The sequence below is a fragment of the Crocodylus siamensis genome, chromosome 12, assembly GCF_052110815.1.
Source record: "Crocodylus siamensis isolate JL-2025a chromosome 12, ASM5211081v1, whole genome shotgun sequence".
Taxonomy (NCBI): Eukaryota; Metazoa; Chordata; order Crocodylia; family Crocodylidae; genus Crocodylus; species Crocodylus siamensis.
Window position 1 is genome coordinate 46,408,578 of NC_143406.1, and position 17,884 is coordinate 46,426,461.

The following is a 17,884-nucleotide window of genomic DNA, read 5'->3' on the forward strand; positions in this document are numbered from 1 at the left end:
TAGGCCTTTTTATTGTGCACAGCGCCCAGCGTGCGGCGTGGCCCCTTGCTGACAGGTGTGAAGACAGAGTTTCCTGCCCTGAAAAGCTCGTGGTTGACAGACACGGGGGTGGAGCGGGGAGGGGCACAGCTGGAGCCGCCGCATCCAGGCTCCCGCTGGGGTGCGGGTCGAGCATCCGCCAGTCCTCAGCCAGAGGCAGCTCCGGGGGCACAGGGGTTTGGCAGGAGGCGCGATGCACAGCAGGGTCCAGCGTGCCCCAGTCTGGCCGTAGCGCCGGGAGAGGTCCCGGGCTCTCTGATGCCAGGTGGCTCGTCTCCCACAAGCTCTGCGTCCGCTCCCGGGGTGCTCAGTCTGTCCGTGGGGTACTGAGGGAGTGGTACCGGGGGGCTCCCCCCAGCCGGTCACTTGTGGATGGGGTGTACGTAGTTCCGGGGGAACAGGCCGACCCGCCCGTAGATCTTCCCTTTCCACCAGTTGGGGTCGGGGCAGTCTAGCACCTCGATGATGTCCCCACGGTAGAAGGGCAGCTGGGACTCGTCGTGGGTAGAGAAGTCGAACTGGGCCTGGACGAACTTGGGCTTCCTTGCCTGCAGCGACACGGGGCGAGACGTGCATCAGGAGAGCCAGGCGGCTCGAAATCCAGGCGGTGAGCGCAGCCTCCTCCCACCCCGGATGGACACAGCAAGGAGGCCGGTTTGCCCTGCTGATGGCTGGCACGGATCCCCCACCCCTGCCCGCTTGCAGCCTCCGTGCCCCCCGCCCCGGGAATCCCAGTGCTGCCCCCCCCGCCTGGCAGGGAGTGGGCCTTCACAGTTATGGGCCAAGACCCATGGTGTTTTCTTGGACAGGACCGGGGGGGTCTGAGTTCGAGTCTGGGGCACCCTGGCGTTCTCGCAGAAGGCCACGCACCAGACCCGGCAGCTTCGAGCGCTGCACCGCAAGGGCTGTGGCTAATGTGATCGTGCGCGGGTGCAGACGTGGGCTGCGAACACACACGTGAATGCCGTGCGCGGACACGCTGACACGTCGTTTGACCCCAGTGCTCTTTCCTGCCAGGGCAGGGGGTCGGACTCGATGATCTGCTCAGGTCCCTTCTGACCCTAGAAACTATGAAACTATGACTCCTGTTCGACGGTCAGGGCATAGCTGCATAGACTACAGCTCGCCACGCCACGCCACGCCACGCTTCCCCCACGCGCCTCGTACCTCGTGGGGTGAGTCGTCGTCCCTCAGGAAGACCTGCTGCTTCTTGGCGATGGTGGTCGTCCGGTAGAAGTCCACCAGCTCGTTCAGGGAGTTGAATTTCTCCTCCCAGAGGAAGTACTTGCCATTGCGCTCCCGGAGCACCTTGAAGTGCTGGACGTTGTCCCCGTAGCTGAGGGCAGATGGAGAGGACAAGGCGGTTATCCTCAGAGGGGAGGGCATCATCGAGACCACTGCTACAGCGCCTTACACAAGAGCATCTCCACTATGCCTCTGCGGGACTGATGCCCCCAGCTCTTTTACCACCATGGATGAGGAAGGGAGGACGACGCACAGGGAGATGAGGTGACTTGCCCAGGGCTTCCCGGTCAGTCTGTGGCAGGGAAGGCAATAGCACCCCACTGTGATCCTTCGCCTGCGTGAGCCATTGCCTCCCCCGGCAGAGGGGGAACCCTGGGACCCGCTGAGAGAGCCACCCAGCCCCTCCGCCCGCACCACGAGGGGCTGCCCCCGACGCTTCATTCCTATTATTGCCAGGACAGACGAATGAAGGCTGTGAGCGATGCTCCAGCAACAAGTACCCCCGTTCTCAGGGCCCACGCTGGGCAAGGGATTAGCCAGCTCCCGGCAGGGCTGGGGTCAGTGCCTCGCTGCGTACAAATGCGCCTGTGTCTGCTTGCGGCCAGGGCCCGGGGGTGACGGCCGAGGAGGGCTGAGGCCCTCGGTGTTAGGGAGCAGCATTGGTGACTGCAGACGGAGGGTGTCTCATCCGGTGTCAGGAATCGGGCCTGTCTCTGTGGGGGGCAGCAGCCGGGCAGGGCTGTGCCAGCACCCGAGCTGCCCCCAGCAATGCCCCGGGGGGGGTCACATTGTCTGGGGCCAGGCATTACCTGTCCCCCGTGCCTGAAAGCCACCCTGGGAGGCTCTGAGCTCAGCCCCAGGCTGCTCCCGTGGTGCCCCCGCGGGGTGAGGGGCAGCCCAGGGGTCTGGGGGGCTGGCCTGTCTGCCCCCAGCAGGTGCTGCTAAGCCTCCTGCGTCCCAGGCTGAGGCCCAGCGGGCTCGTGACACGTCCCAGGCTGTGCTCCTGGCTACAGGAAAACAGACGGGGATGCCCTTGCCGGAGGGAGGCTGGGAGTGCAGGGGGGAGGATTGAAACCAGATCCCTGGGGCTTCCTGCCAGCCTGCTCCTGGGCTCTGCACCTGGCCCGTGGCCCCCCTGCCCCCAGTCTGTGCCCGGATCAAATCAGGCGTGCCCCAGGTCCTGGGGAAGGGGTGAGCCCCATCCTAACCAGGCTGCCCAGCTGGGAGTATTCGAACCCGGGAGATGGAGCAGGCCTCGTCCCGCCAGGGCAAGGAAGAGTTAAGGGGTGCCTGAGCCCTAGCTATCGCCCAGGTGCGAGGCACCAGGAGGGCGGAGGCCGGGCCGGATAAAGAGGCAGGCGGCTGCTTTGGCTGGGCCCGGGGGGCGCCGGCGCGTTGCCACCAGGTCCGGGGCAGGGAGAGACGGCTGTGCAGGCGCTGCCTCGGGGTGGCGCGGAGGGGAGGGATCCGCGTGCCTGCCGTTGCCCGCGGGGGTCAAGGGGAAAGCAGGGTGGCTGGAGCTCGCTAGCCGCACAGGCCGGCCATCCCCTACGGCCCACCCACGGCCCCTCTGCCGGCTGGCCGGGGCGCGGGGGCTGGCCACCTCGCTGGCGTCGCTCGTGCTGCAGGCTGCGCCGTCTGGGCGAGTGTCTCCCGTCAGCCTTTCCCGGGACCAGGGCTGTGCACCAGCCCCCCTGGGCAGCACTGGGCTCTGGGATCCTGCCCTGTCCGTACCGGTCCTGGTGAGAGGGGCTGACCCTCCCCGGCCTGTCCTGGGCTTCCTCCAGCCCCGGGCAGAGGTGGCGGTCACCAGCCAGGGGGGTGCCAGCTCCGAGGCGGGCGCGGGCGGCTTTGCACGGCTCCGGGGCCGCAAGCGGAGAGTTGTGGGCAGAGCCGTGGGCCTTGGCGTGTCCTCCGAGTCGTCCCAAAGCCGGGCGCGTGCCGCGGCCTGGTCTGGAGCCTCGGCTGGGGCTTCCCGTGACTCCCCAGGGCCTCTGCGGCTCGAGCGCTTCCGCCCAGCTCGGCCCTCGCGTGCTTTTCCCAGGAGCCAGGCTGAGCCGTGTGCGTGAAGGGCGGAAGCTATGGCTGCGAAGGGCGGCTTCAGCCAGCAGCTCCGTGCAGCTTGGCTGCACAGTGCCGTGCCCAGGGCCTGCTCGTTCCTCCTGGGCTCTGCACCGGGGGAAGGGCTGGGCGCTGCGGGTCGGCTAGGCAGGGCCTGGTCCAAAGCACCGAGCTCTCACCCTGCGGGCGACGCGGGAGCTCCTCTCTTGGTGCTGTGCAACTCTCCTGGCGCCGGGCGTGGTTGCAAACCCTGGTTCCTGCCATCAGGTGATTTCCTAGAAGCCGCGACAGCAAGAACAAACACAATCCCGTGTTTTAATGCAGGGTAAAACCCTGCTCCATCCACCTCTCTGTTGCCTGCATCTCCCCCAGCGGGCGCTGCCCCTGGGCTCTTTCTTGGGGGTTCAAACCCCAGCAGGGGCACGTCTGCTTCCACACACCGTCAGCCCAACAGCTCCCATCACAGCCCCCAGCCACTCTCCCCAGAGGCCAGGGCTTCGCTTCTGCATTTGGGGCACTTTCACTTAGTTTTGCGGTTGCAAGTCTTGTTGTTTTTGCATTACTGATTTTTTTTTCCCCTCTTCTTTTTTTCCCCTGCTTTGGGTACATCCTCTGTGGCGCCCTCCTGAAAGTGCCAGCTCCTGGAGGCCTGGGAACAGGCATGAACTGGGGCTGGCATTTGAAAGGCGGCAGGATGTCTCTGGCCTCTGCAGCCAAGCCGCTTAAAATAGGTCCGGAGCGAAGCTTCAAGGCTCAAACCCAAAGGCAGCTCTCTGTTCAGGCTTGTTGTATGTTTAAAAGGAAAGGCTGATTCTGAAGCGAGGCTCCAGGCCCGAGTCTGGGGCGTTTGCAAATGCTCCAGCTGGACATAGTCGACCTCAGGCCAATGAGCCTGGTATCCCGCATCCGCTGTGGTCCAACGTCGGTGCTGTCTTTGGCATCCCTGCCCCTTCACCCTGCTGTGTGTGGACTGGGCGAAGGGCCGCGTCTTTCCCCCGCGTTGCCAGGGGAGCCTTGGTGGGATGCCCGCAGAAGCCCTTGTACTGCAGGGGCATGCAGCCTCCCATGGTCCGGCAGGTCTGTGCACGTCTGCCCGGTCCCTACAGCCATCCTGGCAAGGGCAGTTGCCCTGGGGGGGCTGAGCCGAGCACCTCTCCTCCGGACTCCTCCCTGGGCTCTGGTCTTGGTTTTCCCCGATCCGTGTGCCTGAGCCAGCCCCCCTCGGCCACGCACACCCGTGTCCTGCAAGGGGAAGGCGCTGGCTGCTCCTTTTCTTTCCGACTCCATGTGGGGCATCCGGGAGCCTCCTTAAGCACTTAATGAGAGGCCAGGCAGTGTGAGAACCAAACCGGCTGGAAAGCAGCCAACTCCCTCTGCCTCGGTTGGCAGGCTGCCTGTGGATTAGGGACCCGCGTGCATGCACACGTGTGTGTGTGTATGCATGTGGCCGGCTTGAGGAGGGGTCCCCCAACCAGCCCGAGGGGCTGGGACACCAGGCCCCTCTGACCCAGCGCTCAGTTGCACCTGGGGCTGGAGGGAGCAGGGGACGGCTCCCTTACCGACTGTTTGTACAGCTCCTGGCGCGGCGCGGCTGTGAGCTGATGGGGGCTACGGTAGGGGGAGCTGGAAGGCCCACCCACAGCGGGTTGATCTGAGGACACAGGTGTCCGGGGCCTCTGGAGCGGGCCCTGCCCCTCGCTGGGCCTGGACCATCCAGGGTGGTGCCCAGCTCCGGGATTCATGGAGGGGCGCAGGGCCAGCTCACATGGCTCCTTCATGCCAGCCAGCCTGGGGTGTGAAAACCCCTGGACACGGGGGGTTGGCTTCTTCTTGCACCTACCGGGACCCTGCTCGGTTGATCCGAGCCAGCACAAGCAGCCGGACCCCTGGCCGCGGGAAGTGTCTGCAAGGACTCACAGATCTGGGAGCCTGCAGCTGGAGGGGAGGAGTGGGGGGTCTATCAATGCCCAGGGCTCCCACAGCCCCTCTCCTCCAGCAGTGCTGACAGCGTCCAGCACAAGCCACAGACGCCTGCCCACGTGCAGGGGCCAAGATGGTTGGGGTTCCCCCAGGGCAAGGGCCTTGCTCCTCCCCAGGAGCTGGCTGGCGAGGAAAACCCCGGGCTGGTGAGCACAGCTGGGCTGGGGGCATCTCAGGGGAGGCAGCAGGAAGGCTGCACAGGCCTTGGCCACCACATGCCGAGCTCACGTCTAGTCCACCTGCATCGAGTCCACCTGTGGTGCAGCTGCGCCAGACGGGGATGTGCCCAGCCCCTCCAGCACAGCCCGGCTGGATCCCTGCAGCCACCGCCAGCCCCAGCTGTCACGAGCGCCTGTGGAGCGGGATGAAGAGCCGAACCCCTGCAGCAAAGGGTGCCAGGAGGCTTTGCCAGGTCCCAATGCCAGCTTAGGTCTGGGCTTGCCCCTGGCTAAGAAATGGGTGCAGGCGCCTGTCAGGGGGGTCGGTCGCACTGTGGCAGGGGGGTCTAGTGGTGGTAACCTCCAGGCAGGGTGCGCAGCTTGACCCTGCTGCTCTGCTCAAAGTGGGCACCACCACCAAGCCGTGGCAGGAAAGGCCATGGCCTAGCCACAAGCAGAGGCCCGCAACTTACTTGACGGAGATGGAGAAGTCTCCCGGGGCGCTCTCGCTCTCGCGGATCAGGAAGGCTCCCAAGTGCTTGCGCTTGAGCAGCATCTCCTCGGCCAGGTGCCTGGAGATCCGGCCCGCATACCACCTGCAGGGTGCACAGAGCCGTGGCTGAATGGGCGGCTGGCATCTTTTCCCCCCCTCGCACCCAGTGCCAGGGCTACTCGGGCTCGGTCCTGCCTGCCCCTCTATTGCTAGATAGCGCCCGGCGCCAGAGCTGGGATGGGAGGGTCTCTGCACGGTCCACTTGGCACCTGCTGCCAACAAAGCAATGCCGCGGGGATGGGGGCAGTCTCTGGAGGGAAGAAGACTGCGGCATAGCCCCAGTCTGGCAGTGAGGTTCAGCCTTGTTATGATCACCGCCCTCCCCTGCCCGTGCACGTCTGTGGTCACCGGCGCAGCCTCGTAGGCTAGGGTGTCGTGTCAGCAGCCGGGCTTGCTTCCCCACCACAGCGTCCTGCACTTTCTGGGCTGCAAAATGTGGTTGCGGTGGATCTAGACGGGCCTCACGTGAGAGCTGCTGCACTAGGGTCGGGGGGGAGGGGCAGGGGGTCTGCCAGGGGGAGCTGGACTGTCCCCTTGACCCCACTGCTCACACAGGGCACGGCTCAGGGCTACTGGCTTTCCTGGAGAAGGGGCAGGCCGGCTGCAGGGAGAGGCCGGGGGGTGGTCTGTGGGGCAGGGACAAAGCATCAGGGCAGGGGACCAGAGCTGAGGCCAGATAAACGGGAAGGGGGTTTTACCCACAATTTGGCCCTCAATCTGCCTGCTGCTGCTCCGGACACAGGAGCAACCCAGCAGCTGGGTGAAGCCAGCTCCGGCCCAGGGGCGGCAGAGACTGGCCGGAGCCTGGGACCGTTCTCAGCTGCTTGGTGTCAGCTGCATGGGGTGATGCTCGTCTAGCTCCCCCATGGCATCCGGGCACCCTGGCATGAAGCTAAGCCTGAGCCCTGGGAGCAGCCATGCCGCCTGCTTGCCCTCTTGCTCTACCATGGTGCCAGCCCGGTTTCGTATTTGGTACGAAAACACCAGCGCCTTGAGCACCTCCAGGTGACTCACCCAAGGGCAGAAAGGGCATCGGTGTCGGAGGCAGGATACACTTCCCACTGCAAGATCTAGTGCTGAGCCAATCCGGCCAGGCCTGGCTAAGGTCATGAATGAACCCCCCATGACATGCCCACCATGCGTGGCCAAGCCGTGGGGGCATTGCCGGCTTTAAGGCAGCCCCGGTGCCCTGCGTAGTGCAGGGAGTGTGCGGGGGGCTGCCCCTCGCACCTGGCCTGGGCGCACTAGGAGGAAGAGACTCCTCTCTCTACCTCCTCACCCTGTTTGCTAGGAATTCACATTGCCGCCGCAGCCACATCCTGCCACCCACGCCTCCACTGTGCTCAGTGCCGCCCTCTTCCCCACAGGTCCGCCTAGGCCCCAGCTCCCAGGAGGCACGTGAGTCGGTGGCACAGCACACGCCGGCAGAGCCACAGGCTGCCTTGCCCAGGCTCCCGAGGCTCCTTGCTCCCGCCACGGTCCACCCCTCGCTGCTCGGCGATGCATCGCGCCTGACCCCAGCCTGCTCCGTGCCCCGCGGGGAGCCAGGGACGCCTCGTGCTGAGCCGGCTGCGGGCCAGCAGACACCTGTCCTGAGCTAGGGGATCCTCAGCTGGGGTCGTGGTGTCGCTCTCAAGCCTCTCTGCGGGTCTGGCTCCGGGTCTCTCTGCCCGGACAGCTGTTGCATGACTGGGCTGGGATGCCCTTGCTCGCACCGCTCGGGGTCTCGGGCTGCGTCACAGACAGAGCAAGGCTCTGTGGCCCCGCTCTGTCCCCGGGGAAGCCGGGGTACAGGGGCCAAGTGACTCTCCCCCGGCTCTGAGGCGCATCGCTGGGGCACGGGGTCTCAGATGCAGCCCTCAGGACATCCCTATCGCGTCCCCCCGCCGTGCCAGAGCTGGAGACAGCAATCCTCAAGCAGGGAGGGCAGACACAGGTTGTGGGGGCTGACTTGGCACCTCGGTAATGGGACTGTTTGCAGGCGGTGCCAGTCCCAGCTGCTCTGCCCGGGTATGTCAGGGCCCGATGCAGTACCTTGCGGCACGGGCACTTGGCCCTGCGGGAGACACTGTGGAAATGCCGGCCGGGGAGACAGCACGGGAATCGGAGCTGCTCTGTCCAGCCCCCGTGTCGGTGGGGTGCTGTCTCACCAAGGGGACCCTCTGCCTTCCCCCCAGTGCTGGGGCCTGCTTGACCATAGTCATACAGGGGTCGTGGTCCACAGCAGCGGGGCGGCTCGTTCCCTGGGATCTGGGGCTTCCTGCCTGCCTAGAGCCCCAGGGCCGGCGGGGCGCCGGGACGGTACTTACGGGTGCGGCTTGACTTTGATGTAGTTCTTCGGGACGAAGCCTTCGGAGCCGTACAGCTCGGCCTTGTACCAGTTCTGGTCGTCCTCCATGTTCAGGATCTGAGGACACAAGGGAGCCCACCATGCCGTTAACCTGCCGGTCCCTCCTTGATTCCCTTCCCAGGACCCAGAAAACACCCTCCCTGCCCAGGCACCCACCCGCCCCGGGGAACAGGCCGGCTCAGAGCGGAGCCGCTCAGCCTCGGGGGCTTGCCAGGCTGGGCGAAAACAGCTGGGTTTGCAAAAGCTGCTTGCCTTTGAAGAAAGGGGTTCATTCCCACTTCATCCCATGGGTATTATGACCCCCTCTTCTTTTTCAGAGTCTCGATCTTCCACCAATCAAGCCATTCTTGGTTGTGCTCGGCCGCTGTCTGTTTGCTGCTCCTGGCCACAGAGCTCCTATTTCACAGCCCTGCAGGCTGGGTTTTCATTTCACCGCAGAGCCACGCCAGCTGAGAGCGGCCCATGCTAGGGGAGCTCTCTGCTACGCTCGCATGAGCATGTATTTTCCTTACTGAAAAGAGGCCAACAGACGTGCAGGGGTGGAGGCCCAGGTGTGGGCTCAGCCGGGGCCCTCTGCTTAAGAGAAGAGGAGGAAATGCCCCCTCCACCCCCCAAAATAGAAACGCTGACGCCTGGTCGAGCCCTGGTGCTATTTTCCAGCCCTCCTACGCAGCAGGGCAGCACAGCTGTGCAAACAGGATCTGAAACCTCACACTGCCGGTGAGCTGCTGCTCCGGCGGATGGTGCAGGAAGAGTTGCCCAAGGCTTCTCTGGTAAACAGCCTGGTCCGTTCTCCCGGGCACAAGGGAGCTGGTTGGCATGGGGCAAAGGGCTACCCTAGGGATGGATCTGCCTGGAGAGATGGCCCCCAGACGGTTGCAGGTGGTGATTTCTCCGGGTCGCGAAGTTAATGCACATCGTTCCAGGGGCAAGTTCAAGTGACCGGCGCTTGTCTGCTCCCCTGCTCCCGCAGCCAGCTCCACATGCAGTGTGCGGTGCGGTCTTGCCCTCAAGTGCCACTGAGATCCTTGTTTCACCGAGTAGGAGACCGGGCCACAAAGCTAGGAAGGTGCTTGCCCCAAAACCAAAGTCTGGGGCAGAGCTGGGTAGCAACCCCTGGGCTGCCGAGCTCCTCTTAGCCACATGCCCATCTCTTTGTCCCACACCCCCCCTCTCGAAGGACTGTTTCTGGCCTGTTTGTTCGCACAGGATCTGCAGAGCTCCGGCTGGACAGGAAAGCAAAACCTTGAGGGCCAGAAGCGTGAGGCGGCTGCATTGATCATGCGCGATGGGGCGATACATCAGTCTGGTTCCCCGAGCGGGAGGGAATCTGTCTTTTAAGGCCCCTCTGCCTTGGTCTTCTGGCAGTGCCGGCTTCGGGAAACCCCGGGGAACATGCGTCGTGAGAAATGTCCCGTCCAAAATCACACCTGCCTAAGAGGAGTGTGAAAATCTGTCTATCTATATATCTAGCTGTGTTCTTATGCCCTGTGCGTCAGGCTGAGATCCGTGGTCTGTACGCGTGGAGCGGCTCTGTGATGAAGCTGCCGTGTTTTTATTGCTCAGACAAGTCCACACGACACCACTGGGCATTTACAGGTGGTTCCTTGGTGGAAACAGCGCCGCATCCTGGGTACAAACTATCTGGAAAGACCTCCCAAGCACCGCGGCTGCAGGAAGGTGCCCCCGGTTCCCCGTTTGGGCAGTTGGGCTCACAGGGTAGTTCAGGTTTGGCAGCCCGGGGTCGGGGATGCTCTGATGCAGTGTTGCGGCTGGGCGGATTGCAGGAGAGCCGAGCCCGGTTGCGCTATGTGCTGTACGGGCGCACAAGACACCATCCCTGCCCTGATTTCCACTTAAGACAAAGGATGAGGAAAAAGGGCCGGAGGGTTTAAATAGCTTGCCCGAGGTCGCTAAAGAAGGGGAACTAAACCCACATCTCCTGGGTGCCTTCAATTTTAAGTTTCTTTTAACCCAGAGGGGCAGAGCTGGGCTGCACAATGCAGGTACCAGACTCCCCTGGACCCGACACAGGTCCAGCTCCGGACTCTGGGGCTGGCATTGCCCCTGGGGGGCTGGCAGCCAGCCCCTCTCCCCTGCCAGGGCAGCACTGGGCCCAGATCCATGCCCTCCCTGCGGACAGAGCCCTGCATGGCCAGTGCTCGCACCAGGGACCCTAGGGGTGTTTCGGTTAGTGGGGGTCTGTGTTGGGAGGCGAGGCCTTGGTACACGGTGTGCCATCCCACTGGGGCTCATTTGCCCCCCTGGCTTCCCCCGCTGCCCAAGGGTGTCTCTTCCTTTCACCGGGGACGCAAACCCACGCTCAGGGTCTCCATCCTCTGTGCAGCGGGGACCTGCGATCTGGCCTGGGGGCACCCATGCAGCCCCAGGTGGGGCAGCCTGCCCGCCCCTCACCCAGGAAACCCGTGCCCCTAGACCTACCTTCAGTATGTCGCCCTTACGGAAAGGCAGCTCGTCCTTCTCGGTCGTCTGGAAGTTATACAGAGCCATGGACTCCATCCTCCGGCCGCAGAGCCGAGCCCCGGGATCCCAGGTCCCTGGCCCTGTGCCACCTCGGCCCCTCTCAGTCGCCCCCCGTCGCAGTGGGGTGCCCCCCAGGCACGGCCGGCGGAGAGCCCAGCTGGCGGCTGGCGTAAGGGCTATGCAGCGCTCGCTTCCTGCTTCTTGGGCATCTGCTGCGGAGCCTGGCGCTGCGCCGTGTGAGCGCGTCTTCCTGCAGACACCAGACAGGAAGAGGCCAGGGTGTCACTGGGGGCGGGGGGGTGCCTCCAGGAGACGGAAGGTGAAAGGCGACGTGCGAACTTGGACCTGGTTGGGGGTGCAGGGACGGGAGAGGGGCTCGGAGCCAGGGCTCCTGGGTTCCTTTCCACCTCCACCGCGGCCACCTCTGGGCCTGGCCCAGAGCCCCCTGGCTTCCCCGGGGGCTGGAGCGGGCACTGGGTCTAAGCCATTTCTCTGCCACTGCCCTCCTGCGGGGCCACGGGCAAGTCACTTATCCTGAGAACCCCCCGGGGCAGCTCCAGGGCTCCTGCCCCCTCTCCATCTCCTGGGATCATTTCTGAGGCTCAGCCGAGCCGGTGCTCGCGGCCCCTCCCTGCCTGGGGCTCCCCCTCCATGTGCCCTGCGCGGCCCCCCCAAAGGGTGCAGGCAGATCCTGGGTAAGCCTGCTGAAAGGTCCTCACGGGGAGTCAGCAGCACCCGAGCTGAGCCTCTTGCCGTGCTTTGCCAATGCCAGCCTGCAGCCGTCCTGCTCCCGGGCCCGGAGCCCCCGGCCTCGCCCTGCCAGCCCGGGCCGTGCCAGGGCTCCTCGTGGCAACGACGCCTTTTCCTGCCAGGCTTATCAGCCTTGAGCAAGAGTCACAGGAAGCACCTGGAGCTGACGCGGAGCGGGAGGGCTGGGCTGGAAGCCAAGGCAAAGGTGCAGCAGGCTGGAGCACAGGCCGGACGCCGATGGAGGGGCACAAGTGGCCCCTCCGGCTGCCCCGCTGGGGGGTCTGTGGCTGGAGGAGACCCCAGCCTCCTCTGTGGCCCAGCCTGCTTTATTTGCAGAGGGTGGGCACAATTGCCTCATTCACAGCAGCTGGCAGCTCCTCGCTCCCACTGGGCTCCCCAGCTCTGTCCAGAACCAGCCCCACGGAGCCACGGCGGGGCAAGGCTGCTAGGACGGCATTGCCCACCCCCCCGCACCAACAGGGCGCAGCTCTCCACTCCCTCCGCCCCCGCCTCCTGCAGAGACCCCGTCGCATGCACTGGAGGGGCCGGCCAGGGGCCAGGCCGGGCTGCCCCATGGCTTGGTTTCCCACGGTCCCCCACCCCATCCCACCCAAAGGTGTTCGCAGGTGCCCGCAGGAGCGGCAGGCAGGCTGCTGCCCTCTGCTGACTGCTTGGGTCGGTCTGCAAGGCGCCGGCGAAGCGAGCAGATGCCGCCCATCCACCTGCGGCTCTCAACCCGGCAGCCAGGCACCCTGGGGTGCCTCGAGTCCCTTCCTGATGGTCTCCTGCCTGGCGGGGAGTCCTCGCAGCTCTCTGCAGCAGAAGGACGGCCCTAGGATGCCTCTGCAGTCAAAAAGCAAGTGAAAACGGGGAGCCGGCTTTCCCCCGAGGGGGCCTCAAGTCCATCGGTTTGGGGGGTCTCAAGTTTACGGAGCGTGGACAGGACTGAGCCACTGCTTGCTTCCTGGGGTCGTATGGAAGTCGGGGTGGAGCAGGCCCGGGTCGGAGCCGTGCAGGGTGGGCTGTTCACGGACGTCCTCTGGGCTGCGTCCAGCCCAGCCGAGAGCGTCTCGGGTGCTGAGAGCTGAAGGCGTCTGGGAGATGCGCCTCGGTCGGGGTGACCAGCAGGCCCCGGCAGACCCCAGCCCAGGCCCTTGCGGTGGAAGCTGCCGCGCTCGGGCATGCCGGCCAGGTGTGCGCAGCATCGCCTGGGCACAGGGAGCATCCCCAGCAGTCGCCCAGGCACCACAATGCACGGATTCCCACTCCTGGAATACAGCCCAGCTCCAGGCCGGAGGAATAGCTCGGCCCTGGACGGCTCCGTCTCTCCCCGGGCGGGGGGCAGTGGGCGGTGGGCAGGGGTTTTGGAGAGCAGAGCGCCCCGGCTGCGCTGGGCAGGGCGAGGAGCCGGGTGCTGGGACCGGGTGCTGGGAAGGGCTTTGTACAGCAGAGGGCACCCGGACCCCGGCTGCAAACAGCCGCCTCTTGCACCAAGGCAGCCGCACGGGCACGGCGTGGTAGAGGCTTCCCAGGCGATGGGCCCCAGCGTGCTCCCCGCACGCTGCACAGCTTCTCCTCCCCTGTTTCCAGCAGAGGAGCTGGAAGAAGAAGGGGAGAGGAACTCTTCCTGCCAGACGGACATCTCCCTGCTGCTGCCATTGGCATGCCAGGGACTGAGACTGAGCAGGAGGCTGAGGATGGCAAGGCGGACAGGAAAGGGGAGGCCTGCCCTTGCACGAGAGCCACTGGGGTCCGGGCCATGCAGGGGGATCGGAGCGGCTCTCCAAATCTGTCCGTGCCCCGTCGTCGGCCTCGGGATTGTCGAGGGCTGAGCGGAGGGGGCGGGGGCACAAAGGAGAAGTGCCGAACACCTGAGCTCTGCCCGGGCCTGCGACGTGTGCCCATCCTGTGCCAGGGTGACCCGGTCTGTACCCACCCGGCAGCCTCCGCCAGGGACAGACCCCCGCGCCCTGGGGGACGAGGCGCAGCTGCCTGCTGCCTCTCTCTCCCCCTCCCCGGCTGCTCCCATCTCAGCTGTACCCAGCCGACCCCAGCGTCAGCCTTTGATGTCAGCTGCCAAACAGGCTCGGGGGCTATTTATAACCCATGGAGCAAATGAAAGACAGATGAGGGCTCAGGGCGCCCTGACCCCGATGGAGAACAGGGGAGTCTCTTTGCTGGACACAGCTGTGTCCAGCTGCTGCCAGCACGGAAATGCTGGGGTGGGCTCAGGGCTGCACCCTGCCCCTGGCCAGCGCCGGGCGGGAGAAAGGCAGGCCCCGCTGGTTCTGCGGCCTGAAGTGTGGCCCACTCCCTGCTGAGCCCCACGCTGGTTTCCTGGCCGCTTCCAGGAGCGAAGAGCCCGAGCCCACCCCTTCGGCGGGCTATAGCCATGCCTCCGGGGCCAGGAAGCCCTGGCGGAGAGCTGTTTGCAGCAGCCCTATTGATTTTTGGAGATGTTTTGCATGGATCAAAGCAAACCGGGGCAAAACACACCCTCGTGCCATGCCTCAGCATCACAGCCCTATCCCAGCGAACCTGAGGCCACGGCACAGGGCACCCGGACAGCCCCACGACCTCTGTGCGCCCAGGGTTGGGCTTCAACGGGGTGATTGTGAACCAGAAAAGGAGCACAAAAGCACCGCCGAAGCCAAGAGGGAAGGTCACCTAGGGCCCTTTCCCTTGGGCTTAGACCCCAGGGGGAACACCAGGTGCTGGATCTAGGGTGTGATGAGGTGTGGTAGGTTTTCTACACATGCGTGTGCATGGCAGGGACCCGTGTTTGGGCTCCTCGTGGGTCATCACTCAGTTCAGGTATGAGATGCCGGAGGGAAATGCAAATGCAAAGGCAAAGCTCACCCACAGGCTGCTCACCTGCGCTCTCAGGCCCTGTAGGCGAGCAGGAGTCAGCCGGGGACCTCCCGAGTGCTGCCCGTGGTGGGCAGCCCCCAGCCAGGCGCCAGGTTTGCTAGGAGAGGCGCCAGCATCTTGCATCTTGTTTCCAGCGGCCTGGGCTTTGCCTGATTGTGGGGGGGAAGGGGGACCAGGTGACATGAGGCCCCCAAGGAAGCACATCTTCTGGGGAGCAGGGACAGGTTTCATGGGCTTCCCAGGGATGCCATGACCAGACAGGCCTCCGTGCCCGACGGCTTGGTCGTGGTGCCCACAGCAAATTATGGAGCTGGGGAGAGCCTGGGCCTCTCCCAGCTGCTGCAGCCAGTGCCCACGCCCCATCTCCTTCCCTGGCAGGCAGAAGCAGAGCCCACCGCAGAGCCCACCCTCATCAAGGGGACACTGGTTTCTCCAGCCTCGCTGTGTCCCAGGGGCTCGGGCTAGGTGATCTTTGGAGGTTCCTTGCGGCCCGACTCCTCTGTGATTCTCTACGATGTGCTCCTGCCTGGGTGGGCATCTCCCCGGGTTTATTTGTGTCTGCCTGCACGCACCAGACCTAATCCATCTCCCCGTTTGGCTTCTCCTTATCTCCAGCCTGGGATTTCCTTTGCCTTCATTTCCTCCCATTAACCTAAGGCTGCCCTCGATGTGATTCTCCCTCCTTTTTCCATCTCCCTGCTGCAGCTGCTGCTTCCAGGATGTCTGCATTATGCATATTATCCACCCCCGGACCTCGGCTTATCGCTTGCTTTTCCTCAAGTGCCTCCATCGGGATGACTTTTGGTGCTGGGAGCCCTATTTGCAGCGAGGGAGACCCAGACCCATCTGCTGGTGCTGTTTTGTGGGCAAGTCTACAAGAAGTCCTGCTCGTGGTGCCGTCTTCTCTCCCTTCCTCACTGCATGGCTCTCGCAGCGTTTTGCCCCCCAGGCACCGTGCTGGCGGGGATCATGGCTCTGGGACGTTTTGAATTACCGGGGTAAAACACAGCGCTCCTCATTGCCCTGAGCATTTTGCAGCCTCACCATGACTGGTTAGGACCTGAGACCCTTCTTGATCCAGGGAAAGCAGCCTTGATTTTCATAGCACAGGCCCAGTTCTCACAGGCTGAGCTTAGGAGATGTTATAACACGGGGCTGGAGCAGCGCCGTAGCACAGGGCATGCTACTGCCACCCCGCAACGGGGCTGTCTCCGTGAGCCAGGTGTCGTGACCTGGATAAACCCGGATGGGCAGCGCCTCGAAGCCTGGGCGCCTCCTTAGAGGGTCACGGATCGCCAGGGAGCGCTGGGACGAGGCCGTGCGGCTGTTCGCGGGTGCTGGATCTCAGCTGGAAAGCGGAGCCGGTGTAATGGAGACGGCTTCGCAGGCAGAGAGCTGAGTTCAGATCTTGTCGCAGGGCGGCAGGGCTCTCTGATTGCGCCCTGGTTTGCACCGGTCCCACCTGGGCCTGCTCTGGGGCAGCAGGGGCTGCATGTGGGTGCGACTGGCCGCTCTGTTATCCGGCCTGTATTGATGGCTGCCCAGGATAGAGGGGAGATTGCAAGGGGAGATAATCCAGAAGCTGCCCAGTATAGAAACTGCTCTTCCTCCCTGGTGTCCCAGCGGCTGCTCAGTTCTGGAGTGACCTTCCCCCGTTGCAAGCTCTTCCCCCAAGCCCCATTCACACGGGGCTCAGGATTGGGTTTGCCCCACAACGCTGTATCTGCATGGGCAGGGCTATGGGGAAGGTGCCAGGGCCGAGCTGGAAGAGACCCCGTGGAGACCAGCTGCCAGGGGACAGCGAAGCATCTGCAGAACGTCCCTGCACTGCTCAGCTCCGGGTGCAAGAGACACCTGCAAGTGTCTCTTGTAGGATGTTAAAACATGGGTGCAGATGGTTGCACAGAGCAGCTGGCGAATCGACTGGGGACGAGACCAAAGCCAAACCCGCCGGGTCAAGTTTCCAGCTCTGGCTTGGACACGCGGGCGCACAGGAGCAGAAGGGAGCTCCCCATGAGTGATGGATCCTGCTCCAGCTGTGGATACAGGCAAGGCAGTGATATTAGGAGCACCCCCCTCTGCTAGGGCTCTTGCTGCTCAGCTTAGATCAGATGGTCATATAGCATCCTTCATCTACCTGCAGGGAGTTCCTTCTCCTGGTTGCTGGACCGCCAAGGCGCTGATTCGCACCCGCAAGGGCTTCATTTGAGGCATTGACTGACAATGAAAGTGCTCTCGATGCTCTGTACCTTTTGCAAAGATAAAAGGTGCTGGGCTCTTTATCCACATTTGCACTCTGTAGCAGTGCTTCAGAGCCCTCCGTGAGGTCAGGGCTCTGCAGGGGCTGCATCTGCACATGGAGGCTTGCTGTAGAGCTTGGCTCCAAATGGCAGCCGCCTCCTGCCAGCAGGATGGAAACGAGTCAGTGGGATCGAGAAGCTGGGGATGGGGGTCCCCCGGGGGACCGTGCCGCGGCCTGTGACGTGTTGCTGGGGTGCACGACCCCCAGCTACCTTGCGCCAGCAGGTCCAGCAATAGGAGCGTGCTCGTGGGGGGCTCTGAGGTCGAGCACTGGGAATCGGATGGGATTTATTTCCCTCTTCAGCCCTTGTAGGAAAAGACTTCCTAGCCAGAGCAACATGAGCTTTGTCGGGCCCAGCAGCCTTCGGGAAGGGTCCGTTTCGTGGTCATCACAGGGGTGCCTTGCCTGTCCTCAGCGGCAAGGGACACCATGCTATACGTGGCAAGCAGCCTCTCCTCTCTGGCAGCTATTTATCCCTGTCCTGTGGTGCTTGCTGCATACGGACTTGGCCGTGTCTCCCCAAGAGCTGTTCTCGTGGGGCAGGGGTTGAGGCAAAGGGTGGAGGGTACCTGGGACGGACCCTGCAGCTGAACTGGTTTGTATCCTGGCAAAGCTCCATGAGGTCGGGCAAGCCTCGGGAGGGTGAGATGCCAGCGCAGCCCTGGAGCTGGTGCCCTCTGCCTTGGCAAGCAGGGAGGGCATAGAGACCATCACCTTGCAGCAGGCGAAGGCGGCATTCAGTTGGATCGGAAAATCCCTTTTGAAGAGAGCTCAGTGATGCAAATCCCACGCCACCCCCCCACCCCACTCCTTTCCCTGGTGCCCAACTTTTTCCTCCTCCCCCTATAGAAAGAAACCCACAAACCTGCCGCCCCATGCAAAACAAACTGCAAAGAGCGCTCAGCACGCCAGTGCGGGGGCACCCGGGTGGTCCTGTGCCACTTCCCTGCGCCCTGCAGTTGAATTCATGGGAAATGTTTCTGTTGCAGATAAACAGGACGGCGGCGACGGTGCCTGCTATTTTCAACCGAAGAATCCTAGTAAAATATTAGCACTGGATCCAGCTGCTCACCGGACAGCATTTCCCGTGA

At 63.9% G+C, this 17,884-nt stretch overlaps 1 protein-coding gene across 1 annotated transcript; it reads right to left on the reverse strand.

The window, feature by feature from the left end:
• On the reverse strand, positions 1-17,884 carry GRAP (GRB2 related adaptor protein). The gene is made up of 6 exons (XM_090023282.1): positions 17,659-17,884; positions 10,829-11,120; positions 8,346-8,443; positions 5,957-6,079; positions 1,207-1,375; positions 1-587 (listed from the first exon to the last, which is right to left on the reverse strand). Exons 2-6 carry the CDS (start codon positions 10,904-10,906, stop codon positions 402-404), a joined length of 654 nt encoding a protein of 217 aa, XP_089879408.1. The 5' UTR covers positions 10,907-11,120; positions 17,659-17,884; the 3' UTR covers positions 1-401.